General features: G+C 43.0%; 1 protein-coding gene across 1 annotated transcript in view; it reads left to right on the forward strand.

Moving 5' to 3' along the window:
• LOC103299842 (collagen alpha-4(VI) chain-like) overlaps positions 1-18,117 on the forward strand; it is a 92,282-nt gene that overhangs the window by 65,897 nt on the left and 8,268 nt on the right. The window contains exons 26-34 of the mRNA XM_008156696.3: positions 1,175-1,210; positions 1,315-1,377; positions 2,685-2,747; positions 4,076-4,111; positions 5,074-5,110; positions 5,778-5,789; positions 5,877-6,370; positions 15,497-15,587; positions 16,905-17,588. Of these exons, the coding sequence (XP_008154918.2) occupies positions 1,175-1,210; positions 1,315-1,377; positions 2,685-2,747; positions 4,076-4,111; positions 5,074-5,110; positions 5,778-5,789; positions 5,877-6,370; positions 15,497-15,587; positions 16,905-17,588 (1,516 nt within the window). The remainder of the gene's footprint in view (positions 1-1,174; positions 1,211-1,314; positions 1,378-2,684; positions 2,748-4,075; positions 4,112-5,073; positions 5,111-5,777; positions 5,790-5,876; positions 6,371-15,496; positions 15,588-16,904; positions 17,589-18,117) is intronic.

An 18,117-nucleotide genomic window follows, 5' to 3' on the forward strand; every position in this document is an offset into this window, starting at 1 on the left:
CACTTTCTTTCTCTGGTTTGCTAACTAATGACAATTGAGCCTTCATTCCTTGACTTTCCCCACTCAACTACATGCTTTAGTTGAGGTAAAACCCATGGTGCTGAATCCAATGGCCAGTTCTCTGCCCTCATCATACTCCATGTCCCAGCAGCACTTGACAAAGATGATCCTTGGCTTGTTCTTGAGACCTTTCCCCTCTCATCTGCCGGAACACCCACTTTCCTGGTTTTCACTGGCTGTCCTTTCTCGGATCTTCTGAAAATGTTCTTGAGCTCTAACTATTGAATATCCTTACATTTTTCTCCCTCTTTACTCAATCCTTAGGTGATCTTAGCCAGTCCCATGGCATCAAGTACCAAGTACTCTATGATCTCCAGTTTATTTCTTCAGCTTTTACCAACCTCCTAAACAAACTCCAAATGTTTCCACTTGTTTATCTAATAGGCACCTTAAAAGTGGCATGTCCCAAAGCAACATTTCTCTTCTTCTTTTGTTTGTGAACCTTTTATTATGAAAAAATTCAAACATATATACAAGTGGAAAGACATACAATAATACCTCCCCCCCCCCATGGATCCATCACTTAGCTCAAACAATGCAATATTATTTCTTTGTCCTTTCTGGAATAGCATTTATCTCTTCCTGATGTATTATACCTCTCTTCCTCACTAGTGGGTAAGTTCCATGATAGCAGTGGTCTTTGTTCTGTTCACTGCTGAATTCCCAGTGCTTAAAGAAGTGCCTGGCACATAGTAAGTGCTAAATAAATGTTTGTTGAATGAATATTTGCTTTGTGGTGTGCCTTTGATCTGACAATGAGGATCTGCTTCCCAATAGTCAATTTGGTGCTCCTTCCCTCGTTTTCCACTGGATGGGACCTCTGGTTACTTAAACTGATAGGTTAAAATGCTTAAGAAGGCAGTTTTATTACACAATGTATCAAGGAGGGTGAGGGATTTGTAAAAATCATTTGCGAGTTGTTTCACAATGAATTATAGGAATAAAACATGGCCACTTGGGATTAGCTCAAGATAACTTTTGACATAGTTGTTTTTTTCTGGTACCTGTTTGGAGTTGTTTCCCCGCCCCCCTTCCCCCCTCCCACCCGAGGAATGCCAAAGAAAGATTTAACAACAGGACCTTAAACAAGACCTTATCTCACTTCTGACCCTAGGGTGAACCTGGATTTCCTGGCTATCCTGGCACACAAGTAAGAAAATAGCTTCCCGGGCCTGGCAGCTGGTATGCAGCATGTGTCATTTGTTTGTGCTTATATTTCTTTACACTCAAGATTTTGCTTTCGATTCTATAAAGGGAGAAGATGGTGACCCAGGCCGTCGAGGAGAGAAGGGGGCAAAGGGAATCAGAGGGAAGAGGGTAAGAATCAAAGGAATTTCCCAAGAACTATGAAGGCCTACATCATGACACTCTACTCAGAGGAGCATATTTCCATTGGCTTATTGGACTGCTTAGAAGGAAACCCAGGTCATCCTCAGGCAGACACGTTTCAAAGAGGCATCCTCCTTGGGCTACCTCACTTCCCACTGGATCCTACTCTTGCTTCCCTTCTGAATGCAAATGCAGCTCCCCAACCATAACAGAAAAATCCAAGTTGGAGTTTCAGTTATGCAATATCAACCTTTAAAAAATAAGTTTGGAGGCACGTCTGTCTTTGATAAACCTACATATCCTTTGGGAAGGGTATTGTTTTAACTGCAGAGCAAATGTTGCTGTTTCTTTGAAATTCTTCCAAACCTTACCCTTCCCTTAGCTTTTTTAGGACTACACTCTCATGAATGTGGCTGCCATCTTGGTGGACTTTGAGTTGTATTTTCACTGTACTTTATAGAGTCTACCATTAAAAATCTATTCCTTCAGGGTCTGAAGATTCAAATTTGAAGAGCTATAATCACTAGCAGCTCATTTTGGAAAGAGTAACCCTGTGGATATCTAAGACCTTGGTTGTGTTTAGCTGATAGACATTAGAGAGCAAGGCCTTGTGGGAAGAGGACATGGACCAATGTTCAGTGGAAGAAAAGAGGAAAGGAAAGAGGATGTATATATTTTTAGGAACTCAATAATTAGTATTTTTATACACTGGCAAGGACATAAAGAAAAATTTGATCTATGCCTAACTTGGCTTGCACTGGCTGATATTGCCCTGCTCAGCCAAACCTATCTCTCTGGTTTCTAATTTTAAAAAGATAAAACATCAATTACATGCAGGTAATGCTGTGTCAGTTCAAATACCTGTAAAATGAGCAGTGAATCCATGATTAGCATACACCTTTTCTCATACATTGAAGGCCAGAAGGGGGTAGAAGAGCTTTTTCTTTCTCTTGATGCCACACCTTCAATGCATACTTTATGCATCTTTTAATTATGTGACCTGGAGGCTCAACTGAATATGACATCCTTTAAGGCTGTTTGGAAATATGTATACATGTTGACTGGAATTAGATATGTGTGTGTTGAGAGGGGGGGGATTTAGATGGTTTCCATAGAGATCCCTTCTCTTTCTAGTTTCTGTGTCTCACTCTACTGATCACAGTGCATAAACTAATGGGTCTATAGTAGACTCATTGTACCTTAGGTGTAATGACAACTTGATATCTCAAAGTGATGGCTGTAATAGAGTTATATTCAAGGTGGGAAGCTTATTCCTGTGGTTGGTCATTTTTTAGGGTAATGCTGGCTTCCCAGGATTTGTTGGAACTCCAGGTGACCAAGGCCCTCCAGGACCACGGGTAACATGGACTCTTCTCTTTTCTCTTATTTTCAACCTTGTGTAAAAATGAATAAAGATTTGATAAGAGGCATCTCTAAGAAGAAATGAACATTTGGGACACACAAGAGGATCTATTAGGGAATGGGCCAAATTTGCTTTACATTTGCTTCAAGTCCTTACAGAGTATATTGATTCAATATAAATGTTTTACTTGGAAGATGGGGAAGATATTAGAGTGGCTGGAGATATATATATGAATCTGTCATAATACATAAACCAATACATAATATTCACTGGAGAATGAGTTTATCAGTGTCAATAAGATGAGCAACAACATTTATGCCAAAACTAGAAGGAAATCCTAACATAAGAGACATTTATATAATATTAACTGAACTGACAATGTTGCAAGCCCACAAATATTTTTTAAATTCCATGGAAGGTCATTTGGTATGAAAGGAAAGACTTGGGGCTATTGTCATTTTGCCCCATGGCTCATCCTAGAGTGAGTCAGCCATGGGTTGAACCTAGTGGTTTCACTATTGTGAAGGTACAACAAAGTCACAGAATAAAAAATCTTAGCCCTAGCTGGTTTGGCTCGGTGGATAGAGCGTTGGACTATGGACTGGAAGGTCCGAGGTTCGATTCCGGTCACGGGCACATGCTCGGGTTGCTGGCTTGATCCCCAGTAGGGGGCATGCAGAAGGCAGCCGATCAATGATACTCTCTCATCATTGATGTTTCTCTCTTTCCCTCTCTCTTCCTCTCTGAAATCAATAAAAATATATTTTAAAAAATATCTTAGAAGGACCACCCATGCCCATTATGCAGATACAATACAAAGGTTGAGATTTTATTGACCTGCCCAAGGTGACATGTTATTACTACCTTGTAGAGTCTAAATAAGGCAGCTCTCATTCTGAAGGGTCCAGGGAAGATTTGTTAAGTTCTTGGGCAAAGACAAGGTGGTGGTGGGTGGCTGGAGGAGATAGGGTAAGAGAGGACTGGGCTCTACTTTAGAACTGTTATGAATGACCCTGAGATCTTGAATGGCCTTTTTTATTCCTGAATTATATTCTAAACTGTGGCTTTGTCTCAAAATGACTTGATCTTCTAAAAGTTATGTACCATGTACCTGGGCATCCTGGGCTCCAAGGTCTGGGACATACCTCCTAGGCACTCTGACCTCCTTTTTTAAGGGGTCAGACAGAACTTCAGGGCCAGGAGTGAAGGGCAGAGGTGATCCATTGACCCTGGTGAACTTTATAAGAACCTCTTGCCAACTCAGGATAAAAATGTACTGGACCTCAGAATTTTGCATCTTAAATCTGTTTCTGTTCTTTCCAGGGCATCAAGGGCCCCAGAGGCTTGGCAGATATGATGGTAAGTGAATATTTTAATTCTAAACTGCATTCTTTTCAGAACACAGAGCTTTCCACTTTGACAAAACAGAAATCTATAAAGATTCTTTAGTTTTGCCTCTTATGAATTCTGTTAGTACTTCAAGTTTATAGACTTGACCAAATCAAATAAAAAGAGTAGAATAATATTTTAAATCCTGGAGGGAATCTCGATGTTTTTGAGTAATACCAGTTGACATGAAAGGAGAGACTGAGTCCACTCCCCTACACAATATGCCTTTTTGTGAAGTTCAAAAATTGCTTATAAAGTATTTATAAGCCAACATACAGCACAGCCCTGGCCTTTGTGTCTCATGGAACACCTGGAAATAATCTCAAAAGTTATGATTTTTTTTATGTTCCAAGTACAAACATATTTGGTGGGTGGAGGGAGGAAGTGGAGACAACTGAGGAGCAGGAAGTGATGGGGCTGAGAGAAGAACAGGACAGAGAGGAGGAGATCAAAGGAATGAAGCAGAATTCTAGGGGAGGTGTTAGGAGTACCTGTCTTGGCAGTCATTCTAAAGAAGTGTGCCAGGATTTGCTAATATAGAGGTCCAAAAGTTGAAGGCATTTCTCTGCCTTCTGTGCTGAGATTCCTGGATTTATACTTTTTCAAAATCAGATTTGATTCCGCTGTTTTGTGAGGCCGATAAAAAAAGAAAAAAGAATTCCTCTTATCCATCTATCTCTAATAATATGGGCACTGTATGTATGTAAAATATTTTATAAATGCTTTAAAATATCCACAGGGTCCAGAAATATAACTGCTGGATGGTTTTAATTGCTGTAACAATTTTTGGGATTTCTGGGGCAGCTTAAAAAGCTTCAGATAGTTACTGATGATATCCATATGACATTTCTAAGTCACCAGGGTGAGGAGGAATACTAGTATACTTCAAATAAAATGCTTTTTCCTTTTTTCTCTCTCCATCTTTCTAACAGCCTTGTGAAATCGTCAATTTCACACGCGAAAACTGCCGTAAGTTGTTTGAAAAAGACTCTAAAGGAGCCAGTGGTGTGAAAAGAGGATGAATCATGGATTGGGGACATAAGTCACTGTGGATTTGACTGAGGTTGGGAGGCACCATTGTCCATCATGAAAGGCTCCTATAAATAAATATATTTAGCTCGGTCCCCACTTGGGTAACTAATCTTCCTCAATGTGGCCTTAGAAATGAAATGGTCAAAAGGCATATCGTCTCAATGGTGGGGAAAATTCCACTGTACAGTATGGTAACCCATGAAATGCAGTGATAATTGCACTCCTGCATGTCTGCATCTTGGTGTTTCTTATTACAAAACAGGCAAAGAGAAGCTTTGTTCTTTTGTTGTTGTTTTTAATCTGAGGATTTTTTTTCCCCATTGATCTTTAGAGAGAGAGGAAGAGAGGGAGGGGGAGAGACAAAGAGAGAGAAACATCGATGTGAAAGACAAATTGATTGGTTGTCTCCTGCACATACCCGACCAGGGCTGGGGATCAAGCATTTAACCGAGCTACATGCCCTTGACCAGAATCGAACCCGAGACCCTTCAGTCTGTGGGCCCACGCTCTAACCACTAGGCAGAAGCACTTGCATGGAAAACATACCACTACTCATGTAAACTAACAATGTCCTCTTTTCTCTCCAAAATAATTTCCCTTCCAGCGTGTTCAACAGGTAAATACTATTTTTTCTTATTCACTCAAATCTTCACTTGTTAGCGGCATGGCAGAAAATCTTAAATCTGTGTTTCCATGTGTCAAGGTGTTTCCAAATGCCCAGTGTTCCCGACCGAAGTGGTCTTTGCCTTGGACATGTCAAATGACGTCTCCGAGTTGGATTTCGAGAGGATGAGAGACATTTTATTGTCTCTGTTGATGAAGATGGAAATAAGTGAGAGCAACTGCCCAAAGGGTGCGCGAGTTGCCATCGTTTCGTACAACAACAAAATAGATCACCTGATTCGCTTCTCGGACTACAAGGGGAAGCCCGCCCTCCTCCAGGCAGTCAGGAAAATCCCCCTGGAAAGGTCCTCGGGCAGCAGGAACCTTGGGGCCGCCATGAGGTTTGTGGCAAGACATGGATTCAAACGTGTGCGCTCGGGCCTTCTCATGAGGAAAGTGGCTGTGTTCTTCCAGGTGGGCTGGGCCCATGATGCAGGGTCCATCAGCACGGCCACTCTGGAGCTCAGTGCACTGGACATCATCCCTGCAGTCATCACCTTCACAGAGGAGCACAACCTCCCTGACGCCCTGGTGGTATGTGGGGGAACCCCTTGTGGGGGGGCAGGGGAACTGGGTCAGTTAGTACATGGTCCTTACCCCTCCATCAAGGACCACAGGAGGGATGAGAGCTGTTCCAAGGAAGAATTTCCCAGAAATTGATGTGTATGCATGTAGGGTGTATTCATTATGGACTTTACTATTAGTGCTGGCTGGCCGTTTTTGAGCACATACTTTGAGCTATGTGCCTCATAAACATTATTTAATTATTCCCCCAACTCTCTAAGTTAAGTTTATTGTATATCTTCATTTCAGAAATGGGAAAACTGAGGCTTGGAGAGGTTAAGTCTCTCATTGAAAGTCAAGTACCTAGTTGGTGACAGACTGATGTCTGCCTTCAGAGCTTATGTTAAACCACTGTTCTAAGTTGTGTTGTGGGAGTCCACAGGATAGAATTTCCTTTTCTCACTTGGGTCTATAAAGAGGAAAGCAGGTTATGTGAAGAGCTGGTTGGGTTTTTATATGTTTACAGCCCCATATATATGCTGTTGGCTGCGGAGTCCAAGTTGGGGATGAGGCCCTACACTTCTCAGGGCAAACCTTCCCCGTTTTTATATCCCTCTGAAATCTCAGCTGCTGCCCGGGGGGTTGGGACCAGCCCTTCTCACATATCCACCCTTCCTACCAGTCTCAGTGTGGCTTCTTCTGTAAATCCTTGGTTATAAGACTTCTCTTCAGCTAGTCTTCAGGTTGATTGCCCTATATTTTAACTGTAATTCCAGTTTGGTCCTGGAAGGAACTGAGTGTAACATCCACCTACTCCACCCACCATCTTGGATCTACATTGCTATTCTTTATTTAAGAGCTTCCCGGATGCTTATGAGTGTCAGGTTGAGCCATGTGACATTACCAATATTCAATTGTTTTTGACCGGCAAACATGGAAATGTCGTTTCATTCAACATAACAGCTAATGAGTTTGGACTAGAATACTTAATTTTCTTTGAAGGTTGAGTGTGCAACAGAAGCAGCGGGTGAGAGATTTTGTTGACACAGCTATGAATTTACTTCTAAGAGTCAATAGATAAAATTGTGACAGCTTGAAAACTGATGGAAAGGATGGACAAAATATTTTGAGCTTTGAGAAACAAAGTTAAAATGCAGAGGGCGCATTCCTTGTTCATGGTACATCCCGCTTGCCTAGCAGGATGTCTGGGCAGCGATGGGTTAGTGGGGATGGAGGCAACTCTCAATAACCTCCTGAAAGGAGTAATAAAGGCAGAGTATAAACAAATAATGGTTTACATTAGAGATGTAGCTTTTCTCTTTGGCTCTTTCATCAATGATGAGGTGACTTTGGAAAAGTCTCTTCACCTTGCTGAGTCTCATTTTGCTCAGCTCTAAAATGGAGAGGATTACAACTAAATATTATCTAGGCTTCTTGCCAGATGTAATTACCTGTTTTCTGGAAGGCATTTCCCTAATGATCGGAGAGTGATATGTTCAGTAAAGTTACGTCCCCCAAATGCTCAGCAGTGCTGCTGTCTGAGAGCAGACAGTATTTGGATCTGATGTAGAGACGATCCTTCCCCAAGATCTTCTTGCCCTCTTTGTTGCTTTAGGTTCAGAGTAAAATGATACAGTGTCCTGTGAGAAGAACTTGCCAGCTTAAATATTCATGGACCTCAGTCCTGCCATTTCTATCTGCTCTCCTCTCCATTTCTTGGACATATTCTTGCCCCAGGATGCTGGGAGACCACTCTGTTCCTTATATTTAACAATTTAGAAAGGATGTTAAATGGTGCTTGCCAGCTCAAATGTAATAAATGACCTCATTTCTGGTGATATTAGCAAGGAGATAAACTGTGAAAACAAGAACCACCTTTCAGGGCCTTTTAGAAAAATCTTCATTTCTTTACAACTGGGCATATTGCGACCTTAACCTCCCCTATCCTGTGCTCTATCCATAGGGGAGTCCAGTTAAGAGAGTGTGAATATCCTGTGACTTTTTTTCTGAATGATCTGCCTGAGGGCTTTCCTTGACTATCTGTGGAGATTTTGTCTTTCACCTCTATTTTATTTTTCAGAACAACACCCAGATGCTTCTGGCAAAATAATGGTTATTCAATTTGAAACAATTATATAAACAGATGCCCTAATGTCTCAGTCCATTTAAACATGCTTGGAGGCTGTGGGTATATTGAAAAGATTCTTTAAACCATCCATTGAGTCCTCTCATCCCTGGATAAAACAGTATTACAGCATTTGTACTATTTGAGCATAATCCCATTGTCAAGAAGTGTCCAAGTGTCTCAAAACATGACTTCATTCACCCAATTTTTTAAAAGTTAAAAACCAGAGGATTACAGGAAAAATGTAATTTGTGTGCCAGATTTCAAATGTAATTTTTCTTTATAAAAAATATAGCATATGTTCCCTTGAAACATTACCTAAAAAAATAGCTCATGTTTATTGAGCCAGGCTCGGTTCTAAGATCTTCCCACTTATTGATTCACTTACTATTAATATGGACTCATGTTTTAGGTGATGAAACTAAGAGAAGTTAACTTGCTCAAGGTTTGGAATTCCCATTAGCAATGGGATTTTAATTCAGAAGTCAAAAATAGGAAGAGAGTATAGAAGTTCAAAGTTCTTTCCATGCATTAATTTATTTTATCTTTACAACAATACTATGAGATAGATCTATGAATTGGCCCTATTTCTATTTGTGTATTGTTCTTAAAAAACAAACAAACCCTAAAGAATGGATTTGGATTTCTGACTATCATGAAGATAAAAAGTAAAATCAGCTTTAGAAGATGAAAATACAGGGGTGGGCAAAAGTAGATTTATCTAAGTTGTGAGTACACATAATCATTTATTCTTTTTTTAAAAAGATTTTAAAAAAAATTTATTTTAGATAGAAAGGGAGAGTGAGAGCAAGAGAGAGAAACATTGACATGAAAGCATAACATCAATTGGCTGCCTCCTACATATCCCCTACTGCAGCGGTCGCCAGCCGGTGTGGTCCATGGACCACTGGTGGTCCGTGAGGTCCAAAAGTTGTCGACGGCTGCCCTACTGGGGATCAAGCTCCCAACCCAGGCCTGTGCCCAGACTGGGCATCAAACCAGCAACCTTTCAGTGCACGTGATGATGCTCAGTGGCCTGAGGCACAGTGTCCAGGGCAACAGAGTTTATTCTTACATTATTATTTATTAATTATTGTATTATTTATTTGTATTACAACTGCAAACCTACTTTTGCTCACCCCTATGTTAAGAGGAAGGCCAAAGAGAATCTGGGGGTTTTAAAAATGTTGGTATAATTTCAGAATTCATAAAAGTTGATATATATATATATATTATATTTTTTTCTTTTTCTCCTTCCTTCCTTCCTTCCTTCCTTCCTTCCTTCCTTCCTTCCTTCCTTCCTTCCTTCCTTCCTTCCTTCCTTCCTTCCTTCTTCCTCTCCTCTCCTCTCCTCTCCTCTCCTCTCCTCTCCTCTCCTCTCCTCTCCTCTCCTCTCCTCTCCTCTCCTCTCCTCTCCTCTCCTTTCCTTTCCTCTCCTTTCCTTTCCTTTCCTTTCCTTTCCTTTCCTTTCCTTTCCTTTCCTTTCCTTTCAGAAAATACTGGGTTGTCCAGACAGGTCCTTTCAGAGGCCATGGATACCACTCTGCTGAGGACTTGGGGACTGCTGTTTTCTGTTGGATTGTTACTCCCCTAAAGGCAGGATCAGCAACTGAGGAATGAATTAGGCAATGAGGCTTCAAATTCTGGCTTTGTCTCCTATGTTGTCTGGACATGTTACTTAGCACTGAGACCTCAATTTATTCACCCATAAAACAGGGATAACCTCACAGGTTTGTTGTGGGAATTATAAGAGATAGTACTACAGGGACATCTGACACGTTCTGTGTGCATACTCAGTGTAAACCATTATTATTACCATCTTCTCACGGTCCTTAAGAGGGCACCTTGGCCCAGTAACTGTTAAATTGAATAGCTTCTATTTGGTGAATGCCTATGGAGTTCCACTGCCCTGCTACATGCTTTTTCATGTTTTGTCATCTTAACCCCTCACCACTCAAAATGTGGTCCTGGGACCAGCCACATCAACATCACCGAGGTGTGTGCGAAATGTCAAATCTCAAGCTCCAGGCTAATCAAACAGGCCCTGTCTGTATTTTTAATAAGATCCCCAGATGGTTTGCAAAAACGTTAAAGTTTGAGGAATGTTGGTATGATCTCAACTATCCTACAAGTTAATAATGCTAGTCTACATTTCCAGAGGAGGTAAGGGAAGGTCAGAGGTGAAGTGACTTGTTCTAAACTACACAGTCCTGGCATTGGCTTTCCCATATGTCTGGTTCCCTAGTCCCACCCTGCCATCCAGCAACCTCAATCCAATGCTGACCCCTAATATTTGCTGGGGAGTCCAGGAAGACCTCATGGCAGTCTTGGTGGGACCACGCCAAATGGCAGGAGCCCAAACTGGACTCAAGCTCCTGGGTCAGTCACAGGTTGCATGACTGTTCTTTTCTGTGCCCTTCCCTAATTTTTTCAGTTTTCCCTCCTTGTTCCCTGAGCCCTTACCTCAACTGGATGCCAGATTTTTTTCTAACTCTCCCTCCTTAGGGTCCAGTTAGCTCTTCCTCTGCCAAATCCTTCTCCCCAGCACTTTCTTTCTATCCCTCTCCTCTCTTCTGTCTAAGCCAAAAGTCTCCCCCAACTCACTCCCAGGAATGAACATTGTCCCATGGCCTCTGGCAGCTGAATACAACAGCTGAGACCCTGTGGGTATCTCTAGCTTAGGGCCTATGGGGAGTTTTTTTAATAGTGAGGGCTCAGGTCCGAGGGTTGCCTATATCCTTTTAGGAAATGTCTTTCTGTTTATTAAATAAAAGAGGGTGCTAATGTAAATCCCTGTGCTTCATCCCCTCAAATCCCTTATACTTCTGTCTTTAGCATACAACTTGTCCCTATAGACCAGTGATGGGCAACCTTTTGAGCTTGGTGTGTCAAACTTCGCCAAAAAACTGAGCATAACTCGGGTAGTGTGTCACTTTGAGGAAAAAACATTATTTTGCAAATGTTTCATCCTCGGCATGCAGCCGCCTCAGCGGCCGCGTGTCATCAGAAATGGCTACGCATGTCAGTGCTGACACGCGTGTCATAGGTTCGCCATCACTGCTATAGAACACAGCTGGATATCCTATATAATAAAAGCCTAATAGCTAAGTGTCTGACTGTTCGACCGTTCGACCAGTCACTATGATGTGCATTGACCATCAAGGGCAGATGCTCCAGTAGGTTAGCTTGCTGCTGGGGTCCGGCCCATCGGGACTAGGAAAGACAGCCCTGATTGGCCCCAATCGGGACTGGGCAAGAGGGGCTGGACATGCCCTGGAGCCCTCCTTTGGTCCCTCCCTGGCCCCGATCATGCACTGGTGGGGTCCCTCGGCCTGACCTGCACCCTCTTGCAATCCAGAACCCCTTGGGGGATGTTGGAGAGCTGGTTTCAGCCTGATCCCTGCAGGCCAGGCTGAGGGACCCACTGGTGCACGAATCCATGCACTGGGCCTCTAGTTCAGGAATAAAGTTGGTTGAGAGAATTACCAAAGGTGCTGATTCAAACTTTAGTAAAGCTTTGAACCATGAGCAGATCACTTGGTTTGTATTTAAGGTATTTAATTTTTGAGATTTCCTTTCCTGGTGCTGATGGGAGTTTGCAGAAGGCATTGTAGAGCCTGTTTTCTCTCCTCACACTGGGATTTCCTCCTAACACTATCTCTCTGCTCAAAGTTTCTCAGGAATTATCTTGTCTACTTCCTTATCAGTGACTAGGACCATGCTGGCAAGTTCAAAGTCCAAGTAATTAAATGTTAATGAATAACAACTAAATACAGATGAATCTATACTGAATCATAGTTTCCCTATGGACTTCCATTGTGTTTTTGAATACTTATTCCCATAATTTTATTTTTGCAGGAAAAGGAAAAATTTAAACATGATCATAAAATTATTCTTCCTAAGAAAAGTGTATTTTTAAATATACTTTTATTGATTTCACAGAGGAAGGGAGAGGGAGAGAGAGACAGAAACATCAATGATGAGAGAGAATCGTTGATAGGCTGCCTCCTGCATGCTCCACACTGGAGATCGAGTCCACAACCCAGCATGTACCCTGATGGGAATCAAACCGTGGCCTCCTGGTTCATAGGCCGATGCTCAGCCACTGAATCATGGTGGCTGGACAGAAAAGTTTTTACACAGATGCAAGTTTTTAAACTATTCCAATTCATTTGAATTTGGTCATTTTCCAACAAACAGAAAAACAGATGCACAGTGCATTCTCTTAGCTGCTCAGAGTAAAAGGTAACACAGTGTCCTGAACTTGAGACACATACAGAAAACAGTAATTGTTGGAACAGGAAGAAAACTTAGCAGCATTGGGTCCTACCCTAAAACTCTGTTGCTGAGGAAACTGAGGCTTGTCCAAGGCCACATAGCCAACTATGGTAGGTCAAAGACTAGGACCTGGGTCATGACACAAAAGCCATTTGTACCACATCAACTTTTTTTTATGACTCACGCCTTTGTACACACTTGGGCAACTATTTGAACTTGTTTTGAAGTTTTTCATACTACCTTAAAATTCACATAAATTCTACATTTTAGAACACACTTCACTCATGTTTCCTGTGATTTGAAGATAATGTATCCTAGCTTAGCATTTCCCTACAACTCTTGGGGTAAATATTGATGCTCCTAGGGTTATCTAGACTTCTCATATCTCTTGGAACCCTGCCAGGGATCCTGATTTCAGAAGCCTTCCAAATTGCCTCATGTGATTTCCCGGAAAACGATCAATGTGTTCATATGCGTGACTACACTGTTTTCTCTAATCCTTGGTGATTAATTAGATCCATTTGGTTTGGTGAAGCAGATCTGAATGAATGTTGAATGTTGGCAACTCTGCACTCAGACTTCATGTTAGCCTCCTCCATCTGGCAAGGAGTGTCAGGCTTTCTAATCTCTGGGATGTGGGAGCCTTGAGAAGAATTCTATAGATAACCTGCCTACCTCTGGGCCTTTGCATATGCTGTTCCTCATACTGTAATGCTTTTCCCTGCTTCTTTGCCTGGTAAATATCCTACTCATTCTTTCAAAAGTGCCATATGCTGTTATATTCCTCAGGGTCTTTCTAACCTTTTCCCTTGAAATTAGTCTCCCTTTTCTGTGTTCCTAAAACATATTATTGGACCATTTTCTTGAAAATGGTTTGTCTATCTTTCCACTTAAGCTCTTTAAAGTCATGGCTGTGTGTCATTTTTTTTTTTAAATCTCCATATGGCTTGTTAGCACTTTTATGTAGTAGCTGTTTAATTAGTCCTGGTTGATTTGAATTTCTAAGTCAGGAAAAAGCGTAATTTAGGTTGCCTTTGTCATGTGAAGAACAAGAGAGGATGCATTTCGCCTTTCTTAGGATATTTAGGAAAGTTCCCACGTTTGGGTTTTCTTCTTCTTTCTTTTTTTGTGTTACATTAGCCTAAACAAAAGTTCAACTCTTTATATTTCTTTCCCCACAAGGGTTGCACTCGAATGTTTGGGATATGCTGTAGTCCTAAACAGAAAGAGTAAAGAGCTCTGTATGGAGCATATGCTACAGAAAGTTCTTTTTCAAACTAAGCCTTGCTTATCTGTCTTTCTGAGGGCTAGCATGACATCTTCAAATGCCTAGCACCTTGCTGCCAGGCGAGGGTCCCGAGCTTGCTTGGTCTGGGCCACAGGGATGAAGGAGGAGAAACTGACCTTCAGTGGGGCCCTGTCCTATATGATTTGACAGAGAGTAGACAGAGATTGGATATGACTAGGCCTAGATATCCACCTCTTTACAAACCACACCTCAATTCCTGAGAGAAATAATCTGAAAGCATGTTTAATTTCATCATGAGGTGAAAATTCTGCAAAAAGTCTGTATTAGTCAGGGCAGGTTGACTGTGAAACCATTCATGCCCAAGTCTCAGTGGCTTAATACAATAAAGTATTATTTCTGCCATCTATCACAAGTGCACGCAGGACTCTGGGCATGTGTGAGAGGAGGCTGGGTGGGGGGTGTTGCTGCAGCCATTTCAGGACCTGGGCTCCTTTTATCAGAGGCCCTCGTTGTACCCATTGGCCTCAAAGCCTTCTTTGGATTGTCTACATGAGGTCCACGGGAGCAATGGGGTATAGTGCATGCACTAGAAATGGCATACATCACTTTCACCTGCATGCCATTGGTTAGACTCCGATCCTGTGGTCCCACTGAACTGCAGGGGAGGGTGGGAAATGTAGTGTAGTTGTGGCCCTAGGAAGAAGAGGGAGTGGGTTTGCTAATTATTTAACCACTTGTCACATGGACCTTGTTGGATTTATTGTTGCTATTATTTAATATTTTACTTTAAAACCTCGATATCAGTTATTAACTAATCCTAACTGGAAAGGTTAAGCGAAGGAGATAAACAGATTTGCCATTCCTGCAAAGCCTTCCCTGATTCCTCCTCATTCCTGCCTTCTGGCTTTGATATGTCTCAACTCTGAATACCAGGAATACTCTGGAAAGGCCTCCCTTAGGTAACTGCCTCTTTCCAATCTAATGGTATATGACTTATATAACCACCTCCTTAAAGGGAGGCGCTGTTCATGTTTATAGCTCTCACCACACTGCATCCTGCAGACTGTGGACAACCACTAAAGATTTATGGAATTTATAAATGATCGAACCCTCAACTCCCTGACCCTCATTCCAACACAACATTGCACTGGTTGAGGTTTATACACATCAGGAGCCTGAAGACCCACAGCTCTTGTATCTACAACAATGACAGTCTAACCTCCAGGTTAGAACCAGAGAACTAAATGACTATTAATAACTGTAATAGAAATATATATATATATATATATATATATATATATATAAATTATATATGACTATAATGCCTATATATATTAATATATATAATGTTATTTAAAATGTATGATTATATTATTTAAATAATTATAATTATATTATTTTAAAAATACCATATTAATATTTTTTCTCATCTGAATTGAAAAAAACACCACATGGCCTAAACTCAATTCAGTAAGTGACAAACTTGTGTGTGTGTTTGGATTAGATGGATGGAACCAACAGATTTCACCTATTCATCTGGGAGACTAAGAGCCAGCAGGACGTGGAGCGCATGGCCCGCTGCGTTCTCTGCTATGGTAAGCGTGGGCAGCATTTCTGATCGGACGGATGTGCATAGAATAGGATGAATTAATTGGTGGCCACTGGCCAGATCTGTTCTGCAGATGTCTATTTTCTTGGCATGTGCAGAGTTTTAGAATCTGGGAATTTCCTGTTAATTCTGGATTACCAGTTTTTCTTAGGAAGTCAGAATAGTCTGGAGTCACAGATGCTGGGTTCCCATGTGGCCACAGTCAGCCAGAGCTGAGTTGTGCTTACCCACTTTGGATGGGGCAAGTGTCCGCTAGTGCCTCACCTCTCCTTCCCCTCCCTATTGTCTTACCTCTGGCCTGCTCTGCTTACTTACCTGTCCTGCCAGGCTCCTGTAGATGGCTGGGCTTGTGTTCCTCCTTTAGTGGCACCTTAGGGTGAAGGGCAGACCATGGAACTAAGAGTCAAGAGTCCTGGGTTTAGGCCTGGATTTGCCATTGACCACCAGTGGGATATTGGCAGGTCATTCAATGTCTCTGTCTTCATCCTGCATTAATCTATCCCACATGTCACACCAGCTTGTGCCAGAGAAAATTTTGTGCTGAAACCCATGCATGCCCATGTGTAGAGGGTTCTCATCCATCCCCACGTATCCCCAGGGCTAGAGTCCTATCTGTGAAATCAAAAGGGGATTTCATTGTTTCCTCTTCTTGATCCACACTAAGATGTAACGCTGCCATGAGAGATTTGGTCCTGAGAACTGGGTCAAGTCAAATGCAGTCATTGCCATCGGCAGAGTATGTTACAGCTGATGAACTGCTTTCACATCCATCATCTCATTTGACACGTTGTCTCTCTGGGCCTCAGTTTCCTCTCCCGTAGGAGCATAGACCTAGCTGGTATTTATTGAACTTGAGTTTTTCCTATATCAGGCATTGTTCTGAGCAGTTACATATATTAAATCATTTAAAAAACTTAAACCTCACAAGGTAGCTACTATTATTATCACCACTGTCCCTATCTGACAGATGAGGAAACTGAGGCAGTGGGAAGGCTGAGTAATTTGCTCAAGGTCACCCACCCAGTAAGAGGTAGAACCTGGACTGAACCAGGAAGATGTCTATGAACCTAAAAATGAAGAAGCCATATGGCCCAGTAGTTAAAAATATTAAACGTGGGATCATCGTCTCAATTCTTTCTCCTGAAAAATGGGCATTTACTTACAGCGCCCATCTGCGGCCCTTGTCAACACAATGCAAATAGCATTTAGCAGCGCATGTTCTTACCGGGAGTCTGGAAGTGTGTTTGCACGGAAAGGAAAGGGATGCATGGTAACTCTGGCCTCTCCTGCCCTTCCTTCCTAGACAAGTGCCGACCAGCCCGGGAGTGCAAGTCGGGCACGCCTGGACCCCTGGCAGTGGATGTGGACATGGCGTTCGTGGTGGACAGCTCCCACAGCATCGGCACCGACGTGTACCAAGCCGCATTGCGTCTAGTGGACACCGTGCTCGACAACCTGGAGGTGGCTGCACAGCCAGACGCGTCTCTCTACGGGGCACGCGTGGCTCTGGTGATGCACACGACTCCAGGCTTCCGGCCGGGAGCAGGACAGCCCCCTGTGCTGGAGGCTTTCCTCCTGACCTCCTATGGCCACCGGACACAGATGCAGAGGCACATCCGGGAGGCCATGGGCCACCCCCTGCAGGGAGCCCCGGCCCTGGGCCACGCCCTGGAGTGGACACTAGAGAAGGTGCTCCTGGCAGCCCCGCTGCCCAGGAGGGCACAGGTCCTCTTCGCCATCGTGGCCAGTGAGACTAGCAGCTGGGACCGGGAGAAGCTGAGGACTCTGTCCCTGGAGGCCAAGTGCAAGGGCATCACCCTGTTTGTGCTGGCCTTGGGTCCCGGCGTGGGAACCCGTGAGCTGGCTGAGCTGGCTGGAGTGGCCAGCGCCCCCTCTGAGCAGCACCTGCTGCACCTGCAGGGGATCTCAGACGCAGAGGTGGCCTACGCCAGGCGCTTCACCTGGGCCTTCCTGAACCTCCTAAAAAGTGAGCAGTCTCTGAGCACGGGGATGCCTGGGGGGGCTGGGGTGGGGAGAACTACTTGCACAGCCTGGCATTTGGGCGAGCAGGTGCCCACTGAACCTCCATCCTTGCTGAGGTGCATGCAGCCCCACAACCTCTGGGAAGACCTTAGAGGAGCACCCCGTTTCCTGAAACCCCTGAGCTGCCATTGCCCTGACACTGTGCCAAGCCTAATGTTGGTTTCTTGTCGGGAACCTCTCAGCTGCTGGTTGGGAAGCCTCAAGTCTCCCCGCAACCTCTCGATTATCTCATTTACCAAATGAAAATTACATTCTCTTTCTTATTTGTGAAGCCTACATTCAAATATGTGCATGGAGGGGGTTCGAAAGCACCAGTGCTGTACAATTATAAGGCATAGTTATTGCTATTACTATTTCCCGTAATCCACACCCCAGAATCCAGTGGTGTATAATAGTGCTTCTCTAATTTTCACATGCACATGCATCTCCTGGGGAGTCTTGTCAAATGTAGCTTCGGATTCAGTAGGTCTGAG

Source organism: Eptesicus fuscus, chromosome 18, assembly GCF_027574615.1.
Source record: "Eptesicus fuscus isolate TK198812 chromosome 18, DD_ASM_mEF_20220401, whole genome shotgun sequence".
NCBI lineage: Eukaryota > Metazoa > Chordata > Mammalia > Chiroptera > Vespertilionidae > Eptesicus > Eptesicus fuscus.